Below are 27,364 nucleotides of genomic sequence, written 5' to 3'. Positions count from 1 at the left end.
CTGACCCACAAACAGAAATTCAGACAATTAGACACGCAAAGCTTTTACCATGTAGACTAGCATATGAAGTCTTCCCTGATACACTAACCGTACCCTACTGTCTTCATGGCAGATAGGCAACCAGGTTGAAAACAATGAACACGTGTGCACATATTTAAAAAGACATGATCCACAAATCAAAATCCACATTTAAAAAGCCAAGTTGATTTCAAATAGACCTTTAAAATGAACAAGCAAACCTTCCCTGCCAAAAACAATCCAATAGACAAACAAATAATTTACAGCATAGATTATTCAGATGTACAGTAGTTCTTAAAATGGTTACTAAGCAACAACTGAGTTTCTGCTCTGTTCCGAGTGGAGAAAGGACAGGAGGGGTTAAGGACAGACTAAGTTAATAATAGGCTGATGGCCCAAAGATTAAGTTCTTAACGATGCAGCCAATAGAATACTCAGCATTATTGAGACCAGGGTTCAATGGTATTAGGGTCGAGCAGCATGGAGTGCAACACTACTGTCGTGACTGATTTGCGGTCAGTCTGTGGTCTGCACACAAACACGGGCTCAGGAAGTCACAGTAAATCTCCCAAGTGTTACAACGGCAGCAGACAAATGGGTCAACATAAAATTGCAGAGGGGATCATTTTACTACAACCCTGGAGAGGGAAAATAGAACAGCTGGCTGGCAGGTCAGTCAACACTTGGAGAGAAAGGACAAAACCCTCAGTTGTTCTTCAGTAAGGAATGACTAACTTCCAATTGCTCTTTTTATTACAGTATATTTTTCAATCAATACAAATCTTACAATTCTATGGATACAGTATATAAACAATCTCAATTTAAAAAAAAAGTGGCACTTGCAAAAGAGAAACAAAAATAACAAAGCAGACTTTTTTTAACACAAAATGGGACCATTCTTTCTCAGGATGATGTCACAGTGGCATTTTGATAGCCATCTTCTCTATGCTGGTTCAGTGTAACAACCTGCTCTTAGTGGAGTGCAAACAGTAGCATTGCTTAGGAATTAGGTAAGGGTACATGGGGCCTGAAATTATAAATTTTTCATAACCCGATTCTATATGACACACAGAAAATGATAGGTGGAAGAGGCAAGAATTCATGTGTAAGACATGTAAAAACAAAAAGTGCATTTGAATCTTAGACAGCCGCCTGGCCATGTAACCTGAATATTTCCCACTAGTGACACTGAAACCAGTCTAGCTCCCGGTGACCGGTCTTTACATGTGAACTCAGAGCAGCAGAGAAATGAAGAGGGCCAAGATGGGGGTACGATTCTCAGAGATAACCTCCCCAGGGGCGCGATAGAGCCGGAGAACGAGACAAGAGTGTAGCCTTTTACATCGCAAAGGCAAGCAGTAACATTAGATATGCAGCTGATAATGGGGAATAACAAGGGGTCCTTTGGAAAACCATAAGAAAAGACTGAACTGAAACCTTACTCACCATTGTGCTTTGGATATGACCCGCAGGCCTTTCTGATTGCCTCATGGAGTGAATCGATTTCCCTTTGGGGGGTGCTAGTAATGACTGATCGGAAACATGTGGACTTGGGGGGGAGGCAGTATACATCTACAATGTCAAGAAATGTTCCTGTAAGGCCAGTACTCCACTTGATAAATTGCATGAATTGAAAACAAACCTTGGACAAGTTGTCCATTAGATTAGAATCAATACCATTTATACCCGAGGTCGAGTTACATGTGGTAACATTTAGACCGGTGGAATCAGTTACAAGTGTACATCTGAAGCCGGGAGAAGAATCAAGGGAAATGGGTCGGACAATAATTGAGGAAGCATTCACAACTGACCCAATATCTGCTCATGCTTGGGTGTTGTGGGTAAATGGCTCTTTTCGGGGTTGCAGAGCAGTCAAGCTCGGGTTGGGGAGACTTAGGTTTGCCCCGGTTATCAGAAGGTGAACAAGCAGGCTTGATAAGAAGTACAGTGCAAACAAAGGTTCAAAATCAGCTCATAAAAACAGACGAATGGAGAGTGCTCCCGCTGTGATGGGTAAAACATAAGAACTTCAATCATCAAGCAACCTGACAGTGCAGTCTAACAGGCTGCGTATGAATGAGGAAGTTTGTTTTGCATTTCATCCTTCATGGACTTTGTTACAGGTGGTGTGTGTACTCTGTGTGTGTGTGTGTGTGTGTGTAAGCATGTGTTGATAAAAACCACAAAGGTAGGGTAAAAACAGGAAATCTCCTACACATAACCCCTGACCCTGACAGTCATCCCAGATATGGACTCTTCTTCTTATGTTCCCAGCACAGCTCACACCACAGGGTTTCCCAGCCTAGGACCCAGGAGCCTGGGTAACCTCCCTTGGCAGGAAGTATAGTCTCTTACCAATGGTCAGGAGTTGCAGGTCATCTCCATGGCGACTGGTCAAGGTATGCTGTACGTGTGTAAGTGGTTTCAGAAGGGATAAGGGGAAGAGTCCTGCACATCCCAAAACACCTCGAGCTGAGAGGGAGAGAAATGTTAATAGATTTTGATCAATTATTCTCAAAAGACACATTTAATCGAAGCATGGCAGTCTACTGACCTTTAGGGCACGTCCTGTGCATGTGGGAGTGGGGCTGAAGAGTGAGGGTGAGGTCCGGCCCCTAGCAGTTACACTGCTGCTTGGTCTGTGCGGTGGTACCTCTGGGCTGTCTCAGCTGCCTCAGAGAAGAATCTCCATACTGGATACCTGAACCCATCCGTTCTGGGTCCAACTCACCTGACAGAGGCAAGGCGCATTTTTATTTATTTTTTTACCTTTATTTAACCTGGCAAGTCAGTTAAGAACAAATTCTTATTTACAACGGTGCCCTATGGGACTCCCAATCACGGCCAGATGTGATACAGTCTGGATGTGAACACATACAGTGACTTCGGAAAGTATTAAGACCCCTTGACTTTTTCCACATTTAGTTTGTTACGGCCTTTATATAAGCGAAAACAGGTTTAGACATTTTTGCACATTAAACAACAAAAAAAACATACTTTATTTACATAATAATTCAGACCCTTTGCTATGAGAGTCCGAAATTGAGCTTGGGTGCATCCTGTTTCCATTGATCATCCTTGAGATGTTTCTACAACTTGATTGGAGTCCACATGTGGTAAATTCAATTGATTGGACATAATTTGGAAAGACACACACCTGTCTAAACCAAGCCATGAGGTTGAAGGAATTGTCCGTAGAGCTCCAAGACAGGATTGTGTCGAAGCATAGATCTGGGGAAGGGTACCACAACAGTGGCCTCCATCATTCTTAAATGGAAGAAGTTTGGAACCACCAAGACTAGAGCTGGCTACCCAGCCAATGAGCAATCGGGGGGGCTTGGTCAGGAGGTGACCAAGAACCCGATGGTCACTCTGACATGGCTCCAGAGTTCCTGTGTGGAGATGGGAGAACCTTCCAGAAGGACAACCATTTCTGCAGCACTCCACCAATCAGGCCTTTATGGTAGAGTGGCCAACCGGAAGCCACTCTTCAGTAAGAGGCACATAACAGCCCGCTTGGAGTTTGCCAAAAGGCACCTAAAGGACCCTCTGGTCTGATGAAACCAAGATTGAACTCTTTGGCCTGAATGCCAAGCGGAGGAAACCTGGCACCATCCCCCTACGGTGAAGATTGGTGCATCATGCTGTGGGGATGTTTTTCAGCGTCAGGGACTGGGAGACTAGTCAGGATTGTGGGAAAGATGAACGGAGAAAAGTACAGCGAGATCCTTGATGAAAACCTGCTCCAGACCTCTGAATGGGGCGAAGGTTCACCTTCCAACAGGACAACATCCCTAAGCACACAGCCAAGACTACACAGGAATAGCTTCTGGACAAGTCTCTGAATGAGTGGCACAGCCAGAGCATCTTTGGAGAGACCTAAACATAGCTGTGCAGTGACACTCCCCATCCAACCTGACAGAGCTTGAGAGGATCTGCAGAGAAGAATGGGAGAAACTCCCCAAACACAGGTGTGCCAAGCTTATAGCGCCATAACAAAGAAGACTCGAGGCTGTAATCGCTGCCAAAGGTGTTTCGGCAAAGTAGAGTAAAGGGTCTCAATACTTTTGTAAGTGTGATTTTTCAGTTAAAAATATTTTTTATTAAAATTTGCAAAAAAATGAAATAATGTTTTTGCTTTGTCATTATGGGGTATTGTGAGGGAAAAAAACTATTTAATCCATTTTAGAAGGCTGTAATGTAACAAAATGTGGAAAAAGTCAAGGTCTGAATACTTTCTAAATGCACTGTATGTAATAGGGGTAAGTAAGGTGACTAAGCAACAGGATGTAAGATAAATAGAGTAGCAGCAGCTTGTTTGTGAGTGGGTGTAGAGTCAGTAGAAATGTATGTGCATATTATGAGTGTGTAGGGCCCTGCGAGTGTGCATAGAGGAAATATAAAAATAGGTCAATAAAAGATACAAGGTTAACTCAGATGGTCTTAGCTTATCGATTTATCAGTCTTATTGCTTGGGGATAGAAGATGTTCAAGAACCTGTTGGTGCCAGACTTGATGCATCGGGCACCGCTTGCCGTGTGGAAGCAGAGAGAATAGTGTATGGGCTTGGGTGGTTGGAGTCTAACGATTTTCAGGGCCTTCTTTCCACACCACCTGATATAGAGGTCCTGGTTGGCAGGGAGCCCCAGTGATGTACTCGGTTGTCCACACCATCCTCTTTAGCGCCATGCGATCGAGGGTGGTGCTGTTGCCATACCAGGCAGTGATGCAGCCAGTCAAGATGCTCTCAATGGTACAGCTGTAGAACTTTTTGAGGATTGGAGGGCCCACATGTTAAACTCGCCTCCTCGTTTCCTGTAGTCCACGATCAGGTGGTATTACTGACATTGAGGGAGAATTTGTTGCTCTGGCACCACACTGCCAGGTCACTGACATCCTCCCTGTAGGCTGACTCATTGTCGCCGGTGATCAGGCCTATCCCCATAGTGTCTTCAGCAAACTTGATAGTGGTGTTGTGTGGCCACGCAGTCATGGGTGCACAGGCAGTACAGGAGGGGACTAAGCACATACCCGTGGGGCCCCTGTGTCAGCGTGGCAGAGGTGATGTTGCCTACCATCACCACCTGGGGTCGGCCCATCAGGAAGTCCAGGATTCAGTTGCGGAGGGAGGTGTTCAGACCTCCGAGTCCTAAGTTCGGTGACGAGCATTGTAGTCATCTTAAAACATGTGGGGATTACAGACTGGGACATCATCTTCATGCTGAAATACCTCAAGTTTCAGCACGATAATGCTGAGGCCCCATGTATCTGTACACAATTCCTGGAAGCTGAAAATGTCCCAGTTCTTCCATGGCATGCATACTCAGCAGATATGTCACCCATTGAGCATGTTTGGGATGCTCTGGATCGACAGCGTGTTCCAGTTCCCGCCAATATCCAGCAACTTCGCACATCCATTGAAGAGGAGTGGGACAACATTCCACAGGCCACAATCAACAGCCTGATCAACTCTATGTGAAGGAGGTGTGTCGCGCTGCATGAGGCAAATTGTGGTGACACCAGATACTGACTGGTTTTCTGATCCACACCCCAATTATATGTTTTTTTTAAGGTATCTGTGACCAACAGATGCATATCTGTATTCCCAGTCAAGTGAAATCCATAGATTAATGAATTTATTTCAATTGAATGCTGTCCTTATATGAACTGTAGCTCAGTAAAAAAAAATGAAATTGTTGAGTTTATATTTTTCTTCAGTGTACATTAAATCAAGAAAGACCAAGGCACACAGAGCACACACATATCGCTAGGCGTAAACAACATAAGACATCCCAAAACCACACACATTGAACATTGAACACACTTCATAAGTAAACTGTTTGTTTACCTGACTCTATCTTGTTGAGGATGGTACGGGCGGTTTTGAGGAAGGCCTCCTCCACATTCTCCCCTGTCAGAGCGCTAGTCTCCAGGAACATCAGTTCTGTAACAGTCAGTCAGTCAACTCGATACTCTAATCCCAATTAAACTAATACAGGTTTAAAAACTTGTGGAAATTACAACTACCTGAGATTAGAGTTGACTAAAAAGGGGAGAAAGGAAAAAAGGGGAGCGATGGAGTGAGGAAAGGGTGAGAGAAAGGGTTAGAGTTGTGAAATGGGAGCCAGGGAACCGGCCTGAGTAGAGGAGAGAAGGGTGAGTGTGACGGTGAGAGAAAGGGTGAGAGACAGTTGTGAAATGAGAGCCAGGGAAACGGCCTGAGTAGAGGAGAGAAGGGTGAGAGATGGACAGACAAGACAGTTACCGTTCTCCTGTGCGAAGCGGGACGCCTCGAGGAAGGTGACCTCTCGGTCCGCGTCCAGGTCCTTCTTATTGCCGCACAGGATGATGACGATGTTGGGGCTGGCCAGCGTCCGCGCGTCTGTCAGCCAGTCGGTCAGGGCATTGTACGTCTCCCGGCTAGAGGAAAGATACAGGAGGGGAGAACTGATTCAAATCGCGTTTCCTTAGAGAAAGGCATGTTCAATAGGGAATGGGACGTTACTTTTGAAAAAGCAGAGCTGTGAATTGTGCGTTCATGACAGCATCAGAGGTCAAATAGAAGAAGTTCTTGGATGGGGGGGAAGATAAGTTGAAAAAATGCTAATATTCTCAACTTACACTTTTCAACCTCTCTCTGTGGACTAATGTTATTTTTGCTCCAAATGAGAAGAGAAATATGAAACGTCATCCCTCCCTTTCCCCTCAAGGACAGATGGAGTCCGATACCACGTCACACCTTCTCTTTTTTGGGGGGGGAAAGTCCCCGATCACCATGGTGACAGCATGCTGGTGTCCATGACAACGTGAAAACAATGAGCAGAAGGGTGTCGACTAATGTCCCACAGCGAGGCGGCTTAACCATGACGTCAGCATAGAGGTAAGCGATGACGACCCCTCTGCCTAGGCGTAGCTCTCTCACACCACACGCTTCCATCTCTCCCTCTCCCCATATTCTCTCCCTCCCTGCTCTCTTCTCTCTCGCTCGGTTGACACTCTGTCTAATGGAGTTTTGCTTTCCGGGCTGCCTGCCTCTCGTCTGGAGACGCCACTTTATTACAGGCCCTGTCATTCTGCATCACACACTTTATTACAGGCCCTGTCATTCTGCATCACACACTTTATTAAAGCTCACCTGACAGTACAACATTCACTCCATCTTGATTATGAGACAGGCGGTGCCATGGCAACTCTGGGCTTATTAAATAAAAACTCTTGGCTTGGTGCTGCCATACAAATGTCTCCATCTCTGACTCAGAGTGTCTAAGTGCTCCTGACAGACTCTCCATAGGCCTGTTGAAATTCAAACATCTCTAGTCAGTCTCTCCGTGCTCTATGCTAACTCCCATGCCTGGGTGTGTGTGCGTGCGTGCGTGTGTGGGTGTGCGTGTGTACGTGCGTGTGACCAGTAAAATCAGTGCGCGTTCGTAATGGGTTGTTCATTGGTTCACCTACCTTGTGATGTCATAGACGAGCAGCGCCCCTGCCGCTCCGCGGTAGTAGCTACGAGTCACAGACCTGGGGGAGGGCAGACAGAAAGCACTGTTAACCAATCACAGAACCAGAATACAATCCGTCAACCAATGAGAGTATGGGTCAGCGGTAACGGCACTCAGGGTAACCAATGGGAGATCTTTACCTGAAGCGCTCCTGTCCGGCTGTGTCCCAGATCTGTAGTTTAACCGTCTTACCCCCGACGTTGACCACCCTGGACCCAAACTCGACCCCGATGGTGTGGTTGGAGTCCTGCTTGACTGCACAGGCAGACACAAAAAAAAAAAAAAAAATTGGGAGAGAAGCCACGAACATCACCGCACTGTTTGTTTATGTCTCATCCTTTATTAAAATGTCTGTTTTTACAGATGGCTGCTTTGTGAAAGACAACCTTGACTAAAGAGTAGGTGTGACTGCCTAGTTATTAGGTCTAAGTTGCCAAGACTTCACAGAAACATTTCCTGGTTAATTCCCAGAGCTGATCTATATTGTGCTGATGCGTTGTGCTTGTTTAAAAGACCAGAACAGTTCGTGTCAGAAGCCTCTTCGGAAGCCTCATCAGCATACCAGAGGGTTAAGGAGCTACTGCCTCTCCCAGGTCCAGAGATTAACACAGTCAAAGCCCTTCTCTCAAGCTACTGACAGGACTGGGAGTTAGAGGTCTTTATCTCATTTGCACATCAGTGTGCGTGGACATCCGCTACATGAGCGAGCGAGCGTGTGTGTGTGTGTGTGTGTGTCAGTGTGCAGAGATACTTGTAACGTTTCTATATTATTGTACATAAACGATGCATGTGGGTGTTGTATATTTGCAGGACAGGGGGCGACCAGCATCGGCACTACTTACACTTGGTCTCAATGAACTGGTGCAGGAGGCAAGATTTCCCTGCCCCAGCACTTCCAATGACCAGGAACTTAAACAGGAAGTCTGAAATGAGAGAGAGCGGGGACAGAAATCAATACAACGCCAGCGGCTCAAACGGTTGAACTTGAGACCAATCCTTAAGTCGTCCTGTGATCGTGAGCTGCTCACGGTCACAGAGTTGCCAACGGTCCCAAATTAGCTGGCTAATCACTACCTTGCGTGCGTGTGTGTGTGACGGCATGTTAACATTGATGCTACTTTGCAAAGCGGTTTGTTAAAAGGATGGAGGTAAAAGAGACGTCTAAATTAACAATGAGAGAGGATGTGTTGTCAACCACTGAGAGGTGTAAATCCCATAGGACATCACTCCTCGCTATGAGAGAGATTGAGTTGTATCATCCGGTTTGTCTCCTCAGGCTTTGGAACTGCTCCTGATTTCCCCCAATAAAAAGCCAAGCCTATCTGTATGGTGTGGCTCGTCTCAGAGTGTACGCTGAGTGACAGTGATAGCATCCAGGAGCCCTGCCAAAACAGTCCCCCAGACTCTGACCTCATACCACCCTCACCAATCACCAAGGGCTCGATGACTCAATGTTGCAGCGCTACCCCTGACTAGACAGACAGGCTCCTAGCTAGGTGAGCTCCATGCAACAACTAGCCTGAGTGTTGCATTGACATTCAGATGCAGTGTTTCCCCTATATTCAAATCATGGCTACCACAAAAACATTTTTTTTTAAATAATAATTTAAAACACTCTCCCTGACTGTCTGTCTATACAGTTGAAGTCGGAAGTTTACATACACCTTAGCCAAATACAGTTTGGCTAGAATTTTTTTTTTTTTTTTTACAATTCCTGACATTTAATCCTAGCAAAAAATTCCCTGTCTTAGGTCAGTTAGGATCCCCACTTTATTTTATGAATGTGAATGACATGAATGTGTAGAGAGAATGAATTATTTCAGCTTTTATTTATTTGGGTCAAACGTTTCTGGTAGCCTTCTACAAGCTTCCTACAATAAGTTGGGTGAATTTTGGCCCATTCCTGACAGAGCTGGTGTAACTGAGTCAGGTTTGTAGGCCTCCTTGCTCGCACACGCTTTTTCAGGTCTGCCCACAAATTTTCTATAGGATTGAGTTCAGGGCTTTGTGATGGCCACTCCAATACCTTCACTTTGTTATCCTTAAGCCATTTTGCCACAACAAGTATGCTTGGGGTTATTGTCCATTTGGAAGACCCATTTGTGACCAAGCTTTTAACCACCTGACTGATGTCTTGAGATGTTGCTTCAATATATCCACAATTTCCCCCCCTCATAATGCCATCTATTTTGTGAAGTGCACCAGTCCCTCCTGCAGCAAAGCACCTCCACAACATGATGCTGCCACCCCCGTTCTTCAAGGTTGGAATGGTATTCTTCGGCTTGCAAGCCTCCCCCTTTTTCCTCCAAACATAACGATGGTCATTATGGCCAAACAGTTCTATTTTTGTTTCATCAGACCAGAAGACATTTCTCCAAAAAGTATGATCTTTGTCCCCATGTGCAGTTGCAAACCGTAGTCTGACTTTATGGCGGTTTTGGAGCTGTGGCTTCTTCCTTGCTGAGTGGCCTTTCAGGTTATGTCGATATAGGACTTGTTTTACAGTAGATATAGATACTTTTGTACCGGTTTCCTCCAACATCTTCACAAGGTCCTTTGCTGTTGCTCTGGGATTGATTTCCACTTTTCGCAGTAAAGTACGTTCATCTCTAGGAGACAGAATGCATCTTCTTCCTGAGCAGTAAGATGGCTGCGTGGTCCCATGGCGTTTATACTTGCGTACTATATGTTTGTACAGATGAGCGTGGTACATTGAGGCATTTGGAAATTGCTCCCAAGGATGAACCAGACTTGTGGAGGTCTACAATTTTTTTCTGAGGTCTTGGCTGATTTCTTTAGATTATTCCATGATGTCAAGCAAAGAGGCACTGAGTTTGAAGGTAGGCCTTGAAATACATCCACAGGTACACCTCCAATTGACATCAATTAGCCTATCAGAAGCTTCTAAAGCCATGACATGAAAGGCACAGTCAACTTAGTGTATGTAAACTTCTGACCCACTGGAATTGGGATACAGTGAATTATAGGTGAAATAATCTGTCTGTAAACAATTGTTGGAACAAATACTTGTCATGCACAAAGTAGATGTCCTGACTGACTTGCCAAGACTATAGTTTGTTAACAAGAAATTTGTGGAGTGGTTGAAAAACAAGCTTTAATGACTTCAACCTAACTGTATGTAAACTTCCGACTTCAACTGTATATAAGTATTATAAGATCATATTTGAGAACTAACAACCACTGAAATAAAAACTAGACAACCTAAAATACCTAAAATGTCATGGCATGGGGGCCCCAATTGATTTTGTTACCATGTTTGAGTCACTCAGATAGCATAACACAGCCTAAACCATGGCAGAAACGTGTAGAACTGTAGAAAATGTGCTTTAAAAACAGCAACATTTTGTCTCTGCTGCCCCTCCCCGGCTAACTGCACCACAACTGCCTGAAAAAGATCCTAGGGGAAACGCTGAGCTGGCTACATGGCGGCAAGTGTATAAGAACGGAGGCAGTCTATTCACAAACAGTCCTATGTATAGCCGACCGGGGCCGAGTACATCTGCACAACACAGATGGGTTACACTGGGGCAGCTGCACAGATCTAGTGGTGTGTTGGACCGGGTCTGGTACTTGACCCATCCTACGCACATGACCGTCTGGCTGGGGCCCTGACGTGTGGGACACAGAGCGGTCCAAAGACGGCCTTTGTGCCGTGACCACAGATAGGTCAGAGGTCAGGGGCCATTTGCATGCGTAGGCCAGGGTTCCACCAAGCCATACAGGGAACAATGGGGAATTGAAGAGGGAGAGGCTGGCTGTGTGTGGAAAGGGGCAGCAGTAGTATAGAGTGAAGGATGCACAAGTCTCTCTCCCTCTCTCACACACACACACACACACACACACACACCACAAACACACGTGAGTCAAGCTGCAGGAAAAACACACAGGCCCCTCACTGAGTTTCAAGGCTAGTTGTTGCATTTACTGGGAGATTACAGTACCAGTCAAAAGTTTAGACACACCTACTCATTCCAGGGTTTTTATTTGAATGTTGTAGAATAATAGTGAAGACATCAAAACTCTGAAATAACACATACGGAATCATGTAGTAAACAAAAAACCAATAAGTGTTAAACAAATCAAAATCAAATCAAATTTTATTTGTCACATACACATGGTTAGCAGATGTTAATGCGAGTGTAGCGAAATGCTTGTGCTTCTAGTTCCAACAATGCAGTAATAACCAACAAGTAATCTAACTAACAATTCCAAAATACAGTAGATGGTATCGAGTACAGTATATACATATGAGATGAGTATGTAAACAAAGTGGCATAGTTAAAGTGGCTAGTGATACATGTATTACATAAGGATGCAGTCGATGATAGAGTACAGTATATACGTATGCATATGAGATGAATAATATAGGGTAAGTAACATTATATAAAGGTAGCATTGTTTAAAGTGGCTAGTGATATATTTACATCATTTCCCATCAATTCCCATTATTAAAGTGGCTGGAGTTGAGTCAGTGTCAGTGTCAGTGTGTTGGCAGCAGCCACTCAAAAAAATATATATATATATTTGAGATTCTTCAAAGTAGCCACCCTTTGCCTTGATGACAGTTTTGCAGACTCTTGGCACTCTCTCAACCAGCTTCATGCTTGAAGTGCATTCACAAAAGCCATCAAGCGCTATGATGAAACTGGCTCTCATGAGGACCGCCCCAGGAAAGGAATACCCAGAGTTACCACTGCTGCAGAGGATATGTTCTTTAGAATATCTGCACCTCAGATCGCTACAAAGAAACCATTACTAAAGGACACCAATAAGAAGAAGAGACTTGCTTAGGCCAAGAAACAAGAGCAATGGACATTTGACCAGTGGAATTCTGTCCTTTGGTCTGATGAGTCCAAATGTGAGATTTTTGGTTCCAACCGCTGTGTTTTTGTGAGATGCAGAGTAGACCAACGGATTATCTCCGCATGTGTGGTTTCCACCGTGAAGCATTGTGGAGGTGTGATGGTGGTTTGTTGGGACACTGGGTGATTTTGTTAGAATTTAAAGGCATGGCTACCACAGCATTCTGCAGCGATACGCCATCCCACCTGGTTTGTGCTTAGTGGGACAATCATTTGTTTTCAACAGGACAATGGCCCAACACACCTCCAGGCTATGTAAGGGCTATTTGACCGAGAAGGAGAGTGATGGAGTGCTGCATCAGATGACCTGGCCTCCACAATAACCCGACCTCAACCCAACTGAGATGGTTTGGGATGAGTTTGACCGCAGAGTGAAGGAAAAGCAGCCAACAAGTGCTCAGCATATGTGGGAACTCCTTCAAGACTTTTGTAAAAGCATTCCAGGTGAAGCTGGTTGAGAGAATGCCAAGAGTGTGCAAAGCTGTCATCAAGGAAAAGGGTGGCTATTTGAAGAATCTCAAATATATTTTGATTTAACACTTTTTTGGTTACTACATGATTCCATGTGTTATTTCATAGTTTTGATGTCTTCACTATTACTCTACAATGTAAAAAAAAAATAGTAAAAATTAAGAAAAACACTTGAATGAGTAGGTGTGTCCAAACTTTTGACCGGTACTGTATTTCAATTACGTTTCCAACTCTGTCAGTGCCTGACTCTTCACCTCAACTTTCTGATTGATTTGCAGACTGTATGCTGTTGACCGCTCTGCTGCTAGTAGGCTAATCAGCTAGACTACAAAGCAGGCCAGTCAAATAGTCAATATTGTAACTCGAGTAAATGACTCGACTCCCACTGATGAAAAGGAAAGAGCTGGGGATGAGATTGCTCCTTTGTTACTCTGTGACATTTAAAACACATTAAGTTCTCCTGCAGCCAGCTATTCTCCAACTCATAAATCAACCATGGCCTATTTATACTAGCGTGTGTGGTTTACTCAAGCAACATAACCACGAGGACACATTCATGGCAAGGTAGGTACCCACTAGAGGCCTTATCACACCTTGTTTTCTGTCTCTCGACAAAAACACTTATCAAAGACAACCTGTGTGTGAACGTGACCGATGGAAAAGCCTGTCTAGGCCTTACCCCGGAAGGGAATAGTTGAGTCATTGTATTTACACCATAATAACGCCACAAGTATTTTGTTGGGTATAAGCTATAGTAAACAGCAGGCAGGATTTGGCAGGAATAACAGCCTGATCAGTGACCACACACACATCCTCCTGTTCTTCACCTGCTCTGAATCAGACCCGTGTTACCTCTGGAGCCAAGCCATATACTATCTTACACACTAAGACAGCCATTCCCCTAACCGAGAGACTGTGTGATGCCATTTTGTGTTTGGGTAAAGAATAAAAAGGACAGTCGGCCCAATCCTTCACTGAGAGCCAACGTGAATTAGTGAATGCAGCTTCTGCTAGTCTGCTTTGTGTAGTCACGTGTCTCCCCTGTGACTGTTGTTCTGCCCTCCTTTCCTTTATCCCTTCTAGTACTTAGAAGGGGAAAAAAAGCCCATGAGTAAATCAATGAAGACTATTACAGCTGTGCTCTATGTACCATTAGTGCAGAGCACTCCACCCCTAATGTTGACCTGCTGGTGTAGCATTTCAGAGAGAGAGAGCAAAAGAGAGACTATATCATTATCGAGTGAGGGAGACAGATGGAGAGACACAGATGGAGAGACATGTGTGTGTTTGTGTCAAGCAGGGGGTTGAGCAAGCTGCAACAGGAGAGGAGTGAGTATCCAAGGTGTGCTGCTGTTACACAAACAAAAACCAATCCATTTGCCACAGCATAAGAAAATGAATAGGCCTGGCTACAGTAAAACACTTAGCTACCACTACACAGCATGTCCAAAGCATGTTTACAAGGTTCAAATGTATATTTCAGCATAAAGATTCCAAGACAGTGGTCAAAGGAAGATAAAAATGCATTTTTTCCATTGGTGAAAATAACAAGAGCGGTTTAAGGCACTGCATTGCAGTGTCAGAGGCACCACTACAGATCCAGGTTCGATACCGGCCAGCGCGACCAGGAGACCCATGAAGAGACGCACAATTGGCCCAGCATCGTCCGGGTTAGGGGAGGGTTTGGCCAGCTGGGATGTCATTGTCCCATCGCACTCTGGCGGGCCGGGTGCATGCAAGCTGATTTCGGTCGCCTGCAAGCTGATTTCGGTCGCCAGCTGTAAAGGTGTTTCCTCCTATACATTGGTGCGGCTGGCATCCGGGTTAAGCGAACGGGGTGTTATGAAGCAGTGCAGCTTAGCAGGGTTGTGTTTCGGAGGACGCATGGCTCTCGACCTTCGCCTCTCCGGAGTCCGTAGGGAGTTGCAGCGATGGGTCACGACTAACTACCAATTGGATATCACAAAAAAGGGGGCAGAAAGTTCCAAAAATGATCAAATATAATACAAAAATAAAAGTAGAACAAGATTGTTTGTTAGTAACACACCAACGTAAATGTCTTGGATTGGTCTTGGATTGGCCCCCATGGAATTGGACATGTAATGGACCAACAAACACCTAGCTAGCTTGTTTTGATTTTAAAATATGTAGGTTACATTGTCGTTTAAAAAGTGACACGAGAAGAATTAACATTAAGGAGATTAGATTAATGTGGAATAGAATAGAATCCCCATTCTAGCTGACAAGTCAAGCAAGCTTACATGCAAGCACAAAAAACAAGACGTTTGTTTTAGGATTTCTACAGTTCTTAAAAACAGTCAGCCTTTTAAACCTCTTAAAAATGAGTATGTTTACATGCACATTAATCATTTGATATTAAACTGATTATGACCGTAGGCAGATTATGCAATAGTCATGCAAACACCTTACTCTACTTCTCTTCAAATCGGTGTACGGTCCAAATCGAAGTAAGCATTACAAACGATTAAAACACCTGGTTTTCTAAGCAATCTTTCAAATTATTAGGACATATTAACACCTTAAATCAGCATTCCAGCGGTGTATTTGATCTGAGCAAGTGCTAGCACCAGCCACGCGAGCCTTCATCTTTAGCGCGAGTGAAGTGTGTTCAGAACAATTTAGCAGTAACGTTAGTTACAAAGTAGCCTTCACATACAAACTTCGTGTTCGAACCGAGAATCAAATATGCTTCCCAAAAAAAGCCGATTTCTGATGTATCCATGTAAAACAGCATTATTATGGAAATCGTTCTTGCAAAGCATGTCATAGTTTTAATCGAACTAACGTTAGCTATTATATTAATCTGACTATCCACAATAATCACATTATTGTGTGCAAGTAACCCAAAGACATCTTTGTTCAAGTTCAGAGGAAGTCACATGCAAAACAGTGTTACAGTCTTGTTTGAAATGTTTATACGAATTCCAGACATGATCTCATGTAGCAAGCTAGTTATGAAGGTGATGAGGATGCTGGTATCTGTACCCTGGGGCTGGGGTGTCATTGCATATGCATCAGATCAGGGCTCTCCGACCATGTTCCTGGAGAGCTACCCTCCAGTAGGTTTTCGCTTCAAAACTAACAGGATTAAGTTGGTCAACCAGCGAAACAGGAACAGGGTTGGAGAGCCAGAAAAATGCATCACTTGAGAAGTTAGCTAACCCCACCACTTCCAACTTTTCAATCCCAAGGACACATGACTAACTAGCTAAATCACAAAGGAGGTCTGTTAAATTCAGCCAAAGGACTGCAAATACAGCTTCTAACTATAACTAAACTTACTGCCGTAAACTAGCCACCTAAGTTAGCTATACCAATGTTTTGTTGATACTATTTCAATAGGAGTTACTTATTGACTAACTTTGGGACACAACTCCCTCTTGGAGTGAAACCAATGCAATAGACTCGATGTTGTGTACTAAAACTACTTCTTGACAATTTTAGGAAGCACACCCCGCTCTTCTCTACCCACTCCTTCTGGCTACGAGACAGTGGTGACACGAGACAGTGTTGATTTCAAGATACCTAGTGGAAATTCCAGGGCTGAATGCATTTACAAAAACAAACAAGCCTCCTGATCCCAGCAGGTACAGTAGAAGTTACACACGTAGCTAGCTCAAATACAGAAGAGAAAGCGAGACACTTCACTCACTGCTTTTTTCTGGTTTAATGAAATTCAATTAACTAAGTAGAGCTGCTATTCTATACGTCTATAGGATACCCACCCCGTTAAGTAGACCGGAACTGATTATTTTTGTTCAATGGTAAACGGCCTGAGTGAACTATCTTCATTTCTCCACCATCTTCGGCTAGCTAACAGACTAACTAAACGTACCGTATGTTTCAGACATGTCGGCCCCCGCTTTAAAAACGATGGACTCAGTTGGCTTTTCTTCGTTTATTTCTTCGTACCGTATGTAAAGGATGTGGTGTTGTTTTCTAATGTGGCAATTACTCCTCGTTTTAGATTTCTGACTTCGCCACACCGTTTCCTTTCCTTCATCCAACAACACAGCTTATTCTTCGATGAGGTTTAAAAGCGGTTGGCATCCAATAAATGTTGCATTACCGCCACCTACTAGACTGGAGTATAACTTTGCTTGAAAAAATATATATAAAATATGAACTACCATCTAACACTACACTCACAATTTGTTTTAAATATACAAAATAAAGAAACACCATACTCCACTATTTAGTCCTGCCACCACACCCTGTAACTCTTCTGACGTCAAGTCTCACACACCCAAATACATCTCCGCAGCTGCCACCACAACCTCAATTTTCCGCAACTTACATTCCATCCCTCCAGTACAGTTGATAACCATTGCTATAAATGCTAAAAAGCTTACTGAAACATATATCACTTGTTGGTTTATCACTCTGTACTGGTACAGATCTACCACCACTTCTCTTAGGGTCCCTCCCCCTTGACCCATCTTCCATTGCTTTCTTCACTTTATTTTGGTGAGTAACGAAAAGTATATTGAATCCAGTCACTTAACAAATTGGTCAAGAATTTCATCTTAGGACAGCTATTATTATTAGGGATTCACTACACTGCAGCCATTGCCAGGGCTGGCAACTTTTGAAGAAAGCTTCTTCCCCCAGGAAAATTGCACTGTTTTAAAGCTAAACTCCTGCGATTATATGTATTTTGACATGGCTTAGGTCCATGACAAGGGTGGGAATAAAACACAGGTCAGGTGTATTCAGAATGCTTTGAACATTAATTGAACACTCATTTGACAACTTTGTTGCTTTTAAAGTATGACATTTAAAGTATGCTAATAGTTTATTAAACTTTCATTTTTTTTTAGGTGGATTGACACTTTATTCAGACAGTAATTAAGTTAGACTGGGAGACAGGCACATAGGAGAAACTGTGGGAAGGTCAGCAGGAATACTCAGGAAAGCTCATAAATACTCATATTAATGGTTGATGGCAGTGGGTAACCAAATCATAGATTGCAGTCTCCTTGTCCATAGACTACTTTTAAGGTAAGGACACAAACATTTTGTATTTGTCATTTTGGTGAACTATCTCTTTAAAACAGGACTGGAAGAAAATCCTGCTTGCCCTCCAGGAGGTTTGGCCACCCCTGATCCATGTTTCCCAATGGGTGTTTAGAAACGTTCTTCTTATAACAATTCATTTCTCAATCACCCAATCTTTAAAAAATGAATATCAATATTCAGGTGGTTTATGCCTACTAGTTGAAGATCCTTTTCATCATCTTACTCCACATAGACAAAATATGTTATCTGTGTATGATCTGTGAGTCCCCCTACCATCTCTAGCTAGCACGTGCACAATACTAAAATGGCCTGGAGCAATTCATATCCAATGCTTATTTGTAGGACATATTCAAAACTGTCCATGATTGGCTGCAAAAATAAATAGCCGCATTATAATTCATTTTCAAAGACACATGTAGGTATATCAGACACTGGAAAAACTGGGAAGAAGTGGAACAATTAAATACTGTAAGTGTGGGGAAAATCAGGTCACCCTACCAAACTTCCCTGCTAAAACAGATTGTAGGTCTGTCTGCTGCTATTTGGTTGCCAAAGCCTAAATGTCAATCACCAAAAGAAGGGGGGCGTTTCTTTAAAACGCGCACGCAATCCCCTTGGTTCGTTACATAACTAGACCAATCATATACTTTAATGTGTTGACACTGCTTTGGCTCCTATAGGACAATAAATACAGGTTCCGCGCGTGATATTATAATGCAGTCGCAGATGCTCCGATTTGAACACAAGTTGGAGTAGTATACCGTTGAAAAAGTTAACGCCCTGTACAATGGAATAGGAAAATAAAAGCAGTACTTTTCAATGCGTGAGATATGAAGTGTGGCGTGTGAGCGTGAGAAGAGGGTCAAATGCATGTCTCGCGGCCAATGCGTGAGCGTGAGCGTTCGCAGCTCTGCGTTGCATGTGGATGCAACAGCTGGCCACGCGATGGCAGGCACAGATAAGAGTTTGTGCCTGAAGTATATTGCGCTAGGTCTGAGAATTATTAGACCGAACATTGACAGGCCTGCGACAAGACATGAAATGACATTAAATATAATATGATATGACATGACATTAAACCTGCGTTAATAACAACTGTTTAAGTTTATACTATTTTAGCATAGAATATAAACATTATAAAAACTGCTCAATGTTTTCTTTTGTGATATCTATCTGAGTAGCCATTCTTTATTATTTCCATTATATGCCCAGTCTGTATAGTGTCCCATAGGTTTGTGGGTAAGTATGTTTAGGTAGTGTCTTTTAATCTTTCTGTTACCTTTATTTCACCAGGAAGTCTGGTTGTGTGTTAGGAGGGTGTTCGGTGTGGGGACTTGCAGGGGCCGGCAAGCAAGTTGACTCTTCCTCGCTTTTGAAAAAGTTCAACAATGCAGAGTCTTTTGAGGTTTCGATGAAGAATGCCTGCGTTCTCATTCATCACCTTGCCATACTGTCTAGAGCACCCAAACACACACACACACATTCAAAGCACAGTGTGGAGGGGGAGGACCGCCCAAGGGCAACAGGTGATAAATGAGAGAGCCCTCCACCACCACCGTCTCCCCTGGTTCCTCCCTGCCTTTGTTCTGCCCTGTCAGATCCCCCCGGCCTCCCCGGCCCTGTTTAAAAGGCCTTTTCACTGACATTAAAGAGAGAAGGAAGCGCAAGGCGCAATGTCGTGTGGGGCCACGGATGTTTTCTTAAGGTGGTCTCTACTCGACTGCACACTGTCTGAGGTGTGGTTGGAGGGAAACAAAGGTACAGTATGTTTTTTTTTTCTTCTTCTGTGATCCACTAACATCTGGAGCTCTACTACACACCCTGTCTCTTATCTTCTCTCCCCCCTCTCCCTGTTCTCCTATCTCGATGCTGTCTCCAGGGCCAGGTTAAGAAATCATTAGGCCCCTGAAAGTTTCCTGACCATTTCAAACAGATTTTTTTTTTTAAACGTTCTGAGATTGGAAGTGAACATTTTTGCATGTTCTGGGAACGTACATGTTAAGGTTGCAGGGAGGTTCTGAGAACGTTTTACTATGGTTCTCTGAATGTTTTCCTGGGAGGTTTTTATTAAAGTTCTGTTTGTAACTCCAAGTGTAGGTAGGGCACATGGAAACTAATTTGCTTAATCATGCAAACACATTTATTTTTAATTGTTTTACGGCATCAGTGGACTATTTCTGTTCGTTATCCATGGAATTCGTCCACTGCGCCACCAGGATGGAGCTAGCATGCCATGTTTTTTTTCCCTCATACAAAGCTGTTAATCTATTCAAACAGACGCCATTTAAAAGGAAACAAGCACTCATTAAGATCAGGTGTGGACAATTAATAGCTGCGGCCAATACACCTGAACACACTTAACAACATAGAGAATAGTGAGAGTTTTGTCGACGCTGAGAAAGGAATGTATATGTTTTTCAATAACATTCTTGGAACGTTTTTTGAACACTACTAATGTCTTCTTGTTTTTTTTATGGAACGTTTTCTTAATGTTTTGAGAACATTATTTTAAATGGAACCATGAGGAAACCTGCATATAGCGTTATGCTGAAGTACTGAAATTCCCACAGAAGAACGTTGTTTCTTAACGTTCCCTGAACGTTCTGAGAACACAGTAGCGGTGCGTGGGTAAGATCACTGGGGAAGCCTAGCCAAGCCAATAAAAAAGCCATATTACAACCTATGTTGTGATATTTGAGTTGTTTGTTCTGTAACTCATTTGTTCATACGCCACAAAATAAGTAATGACAACAAAAAGACAACAGTCACACAGTGGCGGAATATGCTTAGTTTAATACTCTGAAAACAAACTTCAAGATACCAAAAACAATTTAGCTCAATGAATGTTGCTAAATATCACGTGACTGTCCATGGTACTGATTTGTGCATGTGTGTGTGTGCGTGCGTGCACAAGTTTAAAAATGCCATCATCCTCTCTTTCATGTTGGCAAAACGGTCTATGGCTCTGTTATACAGTATGCTTTTAGTTTTTTTTCTTCATAGGCTACCTAGCTAAAAATGCTCGCTAGCCAAACTTCCTCGAATGGGCAAAAATGAACTAGCTAAGTTAGCTAGCTAGTTAATTTGAGCCTACTAAGCGATGTCTAGTCTACATATTGAACTTCAATCGTCTCAGGCCAGTAGCACAATATATTAATTTATGGTTAGATTAGAATCCCGGTCATAATCATTGGCCTGTACAGAGAATTAGTCAAAACCAGAAGTCCAAATCCCCATCTCCATCCATGGCTAAGGAGAGGGCCAATTTAGCAAGCAAGCTACTGAAGGACTTCAACACAAATAGACCAGAAACAGACACATTTGTCTGTAAATGATGAGGATTTGCATAGGATGTGATTTGATTGGTGTGAAGCCAAATCCAAATTGGCCTCCTTTTTGGGGGTTGTTTTGCTGCACCAGGACAACCCACAGTTGAACTCAACGCTGATTATGAAATGATTTCATACACATACTGAGACTGAGGTGCACTGTTTCCCTCACTCAGATGATTTCTCAGGTGAGATTCAGCCATTTGGGAATTATTGGAAAATTATGAAAACACAGGTCAAATATTTGGCTGTGAAGCCTGGCTTCTCTTGGCATCCATGAATACACGCCACTGTAAGAACCTGACTTTAAATAAAACCATGAGGAAACCTGTAGGAAGCATTATGCTGAAGTATTGAAATTCCCACAGGAGAACGTTGTTTCTTAACGTTCTCTGAACTATTTGAGACCATGCTCATTGTCAAACTAGTTGGAGAACATTCACAGAACATTACCAGAAATTGCATTAAATATAACCATGTTATAACTTTTAGGAAACGTGCTGTTAAAGTAATGAAATACAAAAAAATAACATTATTTTGTCAAGTTCGTTAAATGTGCCGAGAATTTTCCAAATCCAAGCAACTATCCTGCACCATTCCCAGAACATTGTTGGAAGGTTGTCTGCAAAATAACCATAGGACAACCACACTCTCATCAAGCTCTAAGAAACATGTGGTTCTCAGAACATTATGTGCTAGCTGGGAGGCCCCCTTCAGGCTCAGACAGTCACACAAGATTCCATGGTGTTAACAACAATGAGTCATTTTCCACTGTAGAACCACAGTGAATCAACCCAGGTGAGCATCACAGAGTACTTGGCAGACATGGCTATAAACAACAAGGTATACATTTCATTAGTCATCCCAGCAACAAAGTGAAACACCTGCTGTTTAAAGAGAGACAAAGTGGTTCTTGAATAAATAGCCGTGATGATATGTACTTTGTATATGTACATAACATTGCAAGCACTGTATATTGAAAGCATTGACAGAGCTCTCTGGAGGCAGTGTGGAAAGGAACATAATGGCTCAATTCAAACCTATTTTCTGTCAGAGTAGTGAGAGGAGACACTATGCCATGAGTGGTGAGAGAACAGTGCTGCTCTGAGTTGCTCTGAGGGGGTGTATTTACAGAGCCTTCTGCTTGCTTAACACTGGGGGTCTGTGTGGCGCATGCCACGGTATCTAGTAGCCTATCTCCTCCGCTTAGCTTCGTGCTGCCGAGTGTCTGTGCTCTCCTAGCCACAAGGACTGACACAGACTCCTCAGGCTACGGAGGAGCATAGAAACACGAGGAGAGGAAAATTACACCATAACAAAGAGAGATACAGCATTTGGCTTTGAAGAAGAAATGCTGGAAAGTAAAGAGCGTGCGAGCATGCTTGAAAGTCATTCCGTGGGTCACTGTCAAATTGGCGAGTGAAGCGAAAAGCCTATATTTGGAATATACTGTAAATCTGCTGTCATCCATTTCTAGTTCAACCCTTTCCCTTTTTCTATAAGCCTACCATTTTACCACTGAGGGGTCACAACTGGACAGGCCTTAGCTTCCATGTCACCTCTCTTTCTTATACACAGAGTGTATCACCACTTCATAAAGGTCTCCTTTAGGAAATAGATTCTTTATCTCCTTAATCTCAATAAGACTTCCTGGTTAAATAAAGGTGGAATAAAAACGATTAGAGGTGGTTTACGTTTGAAGTCAGTGGTAGGAAGCTCTGCGCTGCCAGAGCTGCACGTGGGACCCTGCTGTAGCAACAAGATCGGAATAGGATCAGAATAGGTAGGGTTCTGGCTATGCCCTCATACTGATACCTCCCCCCATCTGTTTGGAGAAGCTGGTTTGAGAAACTAGCTTCTACTTTGAGAATCTGACTTTTGGAGTGAAGGTCACGTTCTAAAAGTGGCATTTGGTTATAGCCACAACAGGAAGAAACTATGCGGGCTGTTGTTACAAGGTTTCCAAAATATAAGCAAGGCCTCGGAACCTACCCGGAGACCTATTGTATTTCAGTAAGCAGGAAAAGGCATGATGTTTATTTTGCTACCGTCCTTATATTTAACCCTTTCATGTGTTTTGGGGGGCTGTTAACGGTCAACTGAATAGCAAGTCTTTATAGATGATAATCCACTGATTATGTAGACTTGTGTTAAGTTAAAAATATAGCACGACAAGAACAAAGGAACACATGAGGCATTGTAATTTACAGTGTAAACAGCGGGTGTTATTGCTGTCTCTCAGTCTCACCCGAAGTTCCTGCTTTCCCTTCTGGTTCAGTAAGCCCAGTGATCCTAGGACATGGCCGGGCGATGGGTCCAAGAGGGCATTGAGGTGAGGGTTAAGGTGGCCCCATTGGCATCAAGGACAATGGTGTACAGGGTAAACAGGGGTAAAGACAACACACAAACCAAATGACAAACTTGATAGGGTAAGTTTATTTTTTATTTGTATTCATTTAACTTTTCTTTAAGTAGGCAAGGCAGTTAAGAACAGATTATTATTTACAATGACGGCCTACCCCGGCCAAACCCTAACCTGGACGATACTGTGTACCGCCCTATGGGACTCCCAACCACGGTCGGTTGTGATACAGCCCGGAAAGTGTAAGTGTATTAAGTCCACATTCCCATTAAACTCACTTCCATCTTTGGATTCCAATCAAAAAGAACAAAACAAACATTTTCAGGTGTTGAGGCTAGCCTCAGATAAACACATCTTTCAGATATTTTTAGTACCTTCTCAGATAAGTGTTCATACTTTATGTAAAATTAAAAGACTTGTTTGGATATATTAGCATTAGCATATTTCATGGACAATAATTCATGAGTATTTATTGGCCATTTAGAAATATGGGTTGATCATGCTAGCAGTCATGTCTGTATGTCAACGTCACACTGTAGCAACACAACTTGGTGAACTACAACAAGATAATATACAGTATTTCAGGCATTCCCAGGTTACGTCTTTGAATGCATTTAGTCTTATTTTCCTGTTAAATTGTTAAACATAGATTGCATTGTTAAACATAGATGCCATTTTTGTCAATTTGACATTTATCTCAGGTGGGCTTAAATTAAAGGGTACAGTAGCATAATAAGCACCCTCTATACACAGAATGTAAATGGCAATAAATACATGTTTTTCAATATGATCAATAATATTGTAGTCTGTAATGTATATTTATACCCCAAACCAAATATTTTATGAGTAGTCTTTGCTATTGTCTTTTTCACCATAAATCCCTGTTGTGCCAATTAAAATGCCTTCAGAAAGTATTCACAACCCTTAACTTATTTCACATTTTAATTGTGTTACAGGCTGAATTCAAAATGGATCAAATATTTTTTTCTCTCACCCATCTACAAACAATACCCCATAATGACAAGGTGAAAACATGTTTTTAGAAATGTATTGAAAATTGAAACACAGAAATACACTACATGGCCAAAAGAATGTAGATTCAGCTATATCAGCCACACCCGTTGCTGACAGGTGTATACATTTTGAGCAAACAGCCATGCGATCTCCATAGACAAACATTGGCAGTAGAATGGCCCGTACTGAAGAGCTCAGTGACTTTCAACATGGGACCGTCATAGGATACCACCTTTCCAACAGATCAGTTCTTCAAATTTCTGCCCTGCTAGAGCTGCCCCGGTCAACGGTGAGTGCTGTTATTGTGAAGTGGAAACTTCTAGGAGCAACGGCTCAGCCGCGAAGTGGTAGTCCACACAAGATCACAGAACGGGACCGCCAAGTGCTGAAGTGCGCAGCGCATAAAAATCATCTGTCCTCGGTTGCAGCATTCACTACCGAGTTCCAAACTCCCTCTGGAAGCAACGTTCCTCAGGAGCTTCATGAAATGGGTTTCCATGGCCGCACACTAACCTAATATCACCATGTGCATTGCCAAGCATCGGCTGGAGTGGCGTAAAGCTCACCGACAGTGGATTCTGGAGCAGTGGAAACCCGTTCTTTGGAGTCTGGGTTTGGTGGATGCCAGTAGAACGCTACCTGACCAAATGCATAGTGCCAACTGTAAAGTTTGGTGGAGGAGGAATCATGGTCTGGGGCTGTTTTTCATGGTTTAGGCTAGGCCCCTTAGTTCTGGGGGAAGGGAAATCTTAACACTACAGCATACAATGAAATTCTAGATGATTCTGTGCTATTGGGTGACTCTTCATGCATTCTTGGGTGGGGGATTTGTCATATTGTTATCTTTCATTCATGCAGGTGATTGAATTTTTTTGTCCACCACCTGTAGCTTTGTAACACAACAGTAGAGAGGGAGATTTGAAACTGTCTTCAGCCAGGCTTTGGGAAGACAAGCTGAACTAATTAACAAGAATAGCAGCACAGGAAATGTGAATCAGCTTTCAAATATTTTATTGAAAGTTGTGTGTGTTATGGTCTTTGTGCAAGGCATCTTATCCACAGAGGGCCAGTGTGTGTGAGTGTATGTTTGTCGTCTAATCAAGCAATAACACCTGATTCAACTAATCATGTCTTGATTGAAGGGTACGTTCAGTAGCCATTAAGCCTAGTCCGGACTTTTCACATATGATATCAAATATTTGTTATCAAAGAAATGCTGTAAGTAAAGTCATAAAAGTTCACGAGAGCTTAATCTTACATTTTATCTCCACTTTTCTCACAAGAAAGTAGGGCAGTACATGTTAGTAATATCTCAACATAGATTTTGGTGGGCTTAATAGGTACGCTTACACTCAAAGGGGAAGGAAATGAACTTGAACGAGGAAAGATAAAGAAACATAATCTGTCACAAAGAGTTGTTGTTCTTTATCGCTAACCAACACATCAAGACATTTCAAGTGGAACTGCAAAGCCAAACGTGAGTTGGCTTGGGGGTGTGGTTTGATGAGGGTGTTTCTTGGATGAGTCCTTGCCACCACCAAGACAAAACCATCTGTCAGCTGTTTCCCCCTACTCAATCACAACAACAACAACTCCTGCAGGTTGAGTTCAACAACTACAGGCAGATGCATGCTGAGATGCCGGGAGGAAGCTTTGAATAGGCCAATAGCCTACAGAATAACGAGAAGAATGCAATTGCGCAATTTATGTAGATATTCTAAACTCTGTGTTTTGATCACTTTCAAATGCAGTAACAGGTCCGTGTTGAATAATCAAGCCGTTATATAATGCCATAGAAGCAGTGTTCTGCTAATACCGTATAACAATGTGCACCTTTCATCTTTCATTGTCATTCCCAGCTGATACAGACACTGTGCCTATCTGCATTTTGTCTGGTGGTAATGGGGCTACCTTGGCAAACATGTCAGAGTGGTCATACCTTCCTATGTGGTGTTCCGTATATACAACAGATCCCTGATCCCGGTGCAGAATACACAGGGTTTTTCTCTCCCCATATTGACTGATACCGTTCAATTCAATAAGAAATAAAGACAATACAAGTAAATGTTGTGTCTTGAAAAATGTTTATGCCCGAGTGAGTGCCAGGTCTCTCTCCATTCAGAGACATCAGTATCAAGCCCGTTTCTGTGACCACGTACACACATAGGTCACTGTTCTATTCACCAATGGCAGTTAGTACCTGTGTGTGTCAGATATGACCTGTCCTATGTTGAAGGTTGAACAGGTCAGATGAATCCTACCCAATGATGGTCTCCCCCATCAAACGGCTGAGGCTGCCGCCTGGCAAAAGCATCTCCAGTCCATCTGTAGAAATAGGCAGAGTTGAAGCAGAGTTCACCACTGACACATGGGATGAAAAGGGTGTTGCTATTACTGGACATTGGTGTTGTACTGTGTTTATTCGTCATCACCTAATTGTGGATGCGTTGAGTGCCAGGTCTCTCTGCATCTCACGAGAGATGCAGACACACAGGCTCTGTTCTGTTGCCAGCGGCAGTTCGGGATAGGTGATATCTGACACACACACTATGTTGAAGTTTGAACAAGTCTAACTGAACCTACCTAATTCTGTTCTCACCATCGACGACCGTTGGTGAGCAGGCAAGAGGTGAGGCTGGAGGTGAGGTCTTTGCCAGAGCCCCATTGACGGACATAGCAGCGTAGATCAGCTCCTGGCCTCTCATCAAAGATACTGGTTGGTCACACGCACACGCACATAGGCACACA

At 43.1% G+C, this 27,364-nt stretch overlaps 1 protein-coding gene across 1 annotated transcript; it reads right to left on the bottom strand.

The window, feature by feature from the left end:
- Positions 1–202: 202 nt before the first annotated feature.
- Positions 203–16,922, bottom strand: rab4b (RAB4B, member RAS oncogene family). Its single transcript, XM_024442125.2, has 8 exons — positions 16,728–16,922; positions 8,360–8,440; positions 7,658–7,772; positions 7,474–7,536; positions 6,284–6,438; positions 5,867–5,962; positions 2,573–2,749; positions 203–2,490 (listed from the first exon to the last, which is right to left on the bottom strand). Exons 1-7 carry the CDS (start codon positions 16,741–16,743, stop codon positions 2,634–2,636), a joined length of 642 nt encoding a protein of 213 aa, XP_024297893.1. The 5' UTR covers positions 16,744–16,922; the 3' UTR covers positions 203–2,490; positions 2,573–2,633.
- Positions 16,923–27,364: the final 10,442 nt, after the last annotated feature.

This window comes from Oncorhynchus tshawytscha, linkage group LG13, assembly GCF_018296145.1.
Source record: "Oncorhynchus tshawytscha isolate Ot180627B linkage group LG13, Otsh_v2.0, whole genome shotgun sequence".
Lineage (NCBI taxonomy): Eukaryota > Metazoa > Chordata > Actinopteri > Salmoniformes > Salmonidae > Oncorhynchus > Oncorhynchus tshawytscha.
This window is presented reverse-complemented; position numbering and strand designations above follow the sequence as displayed.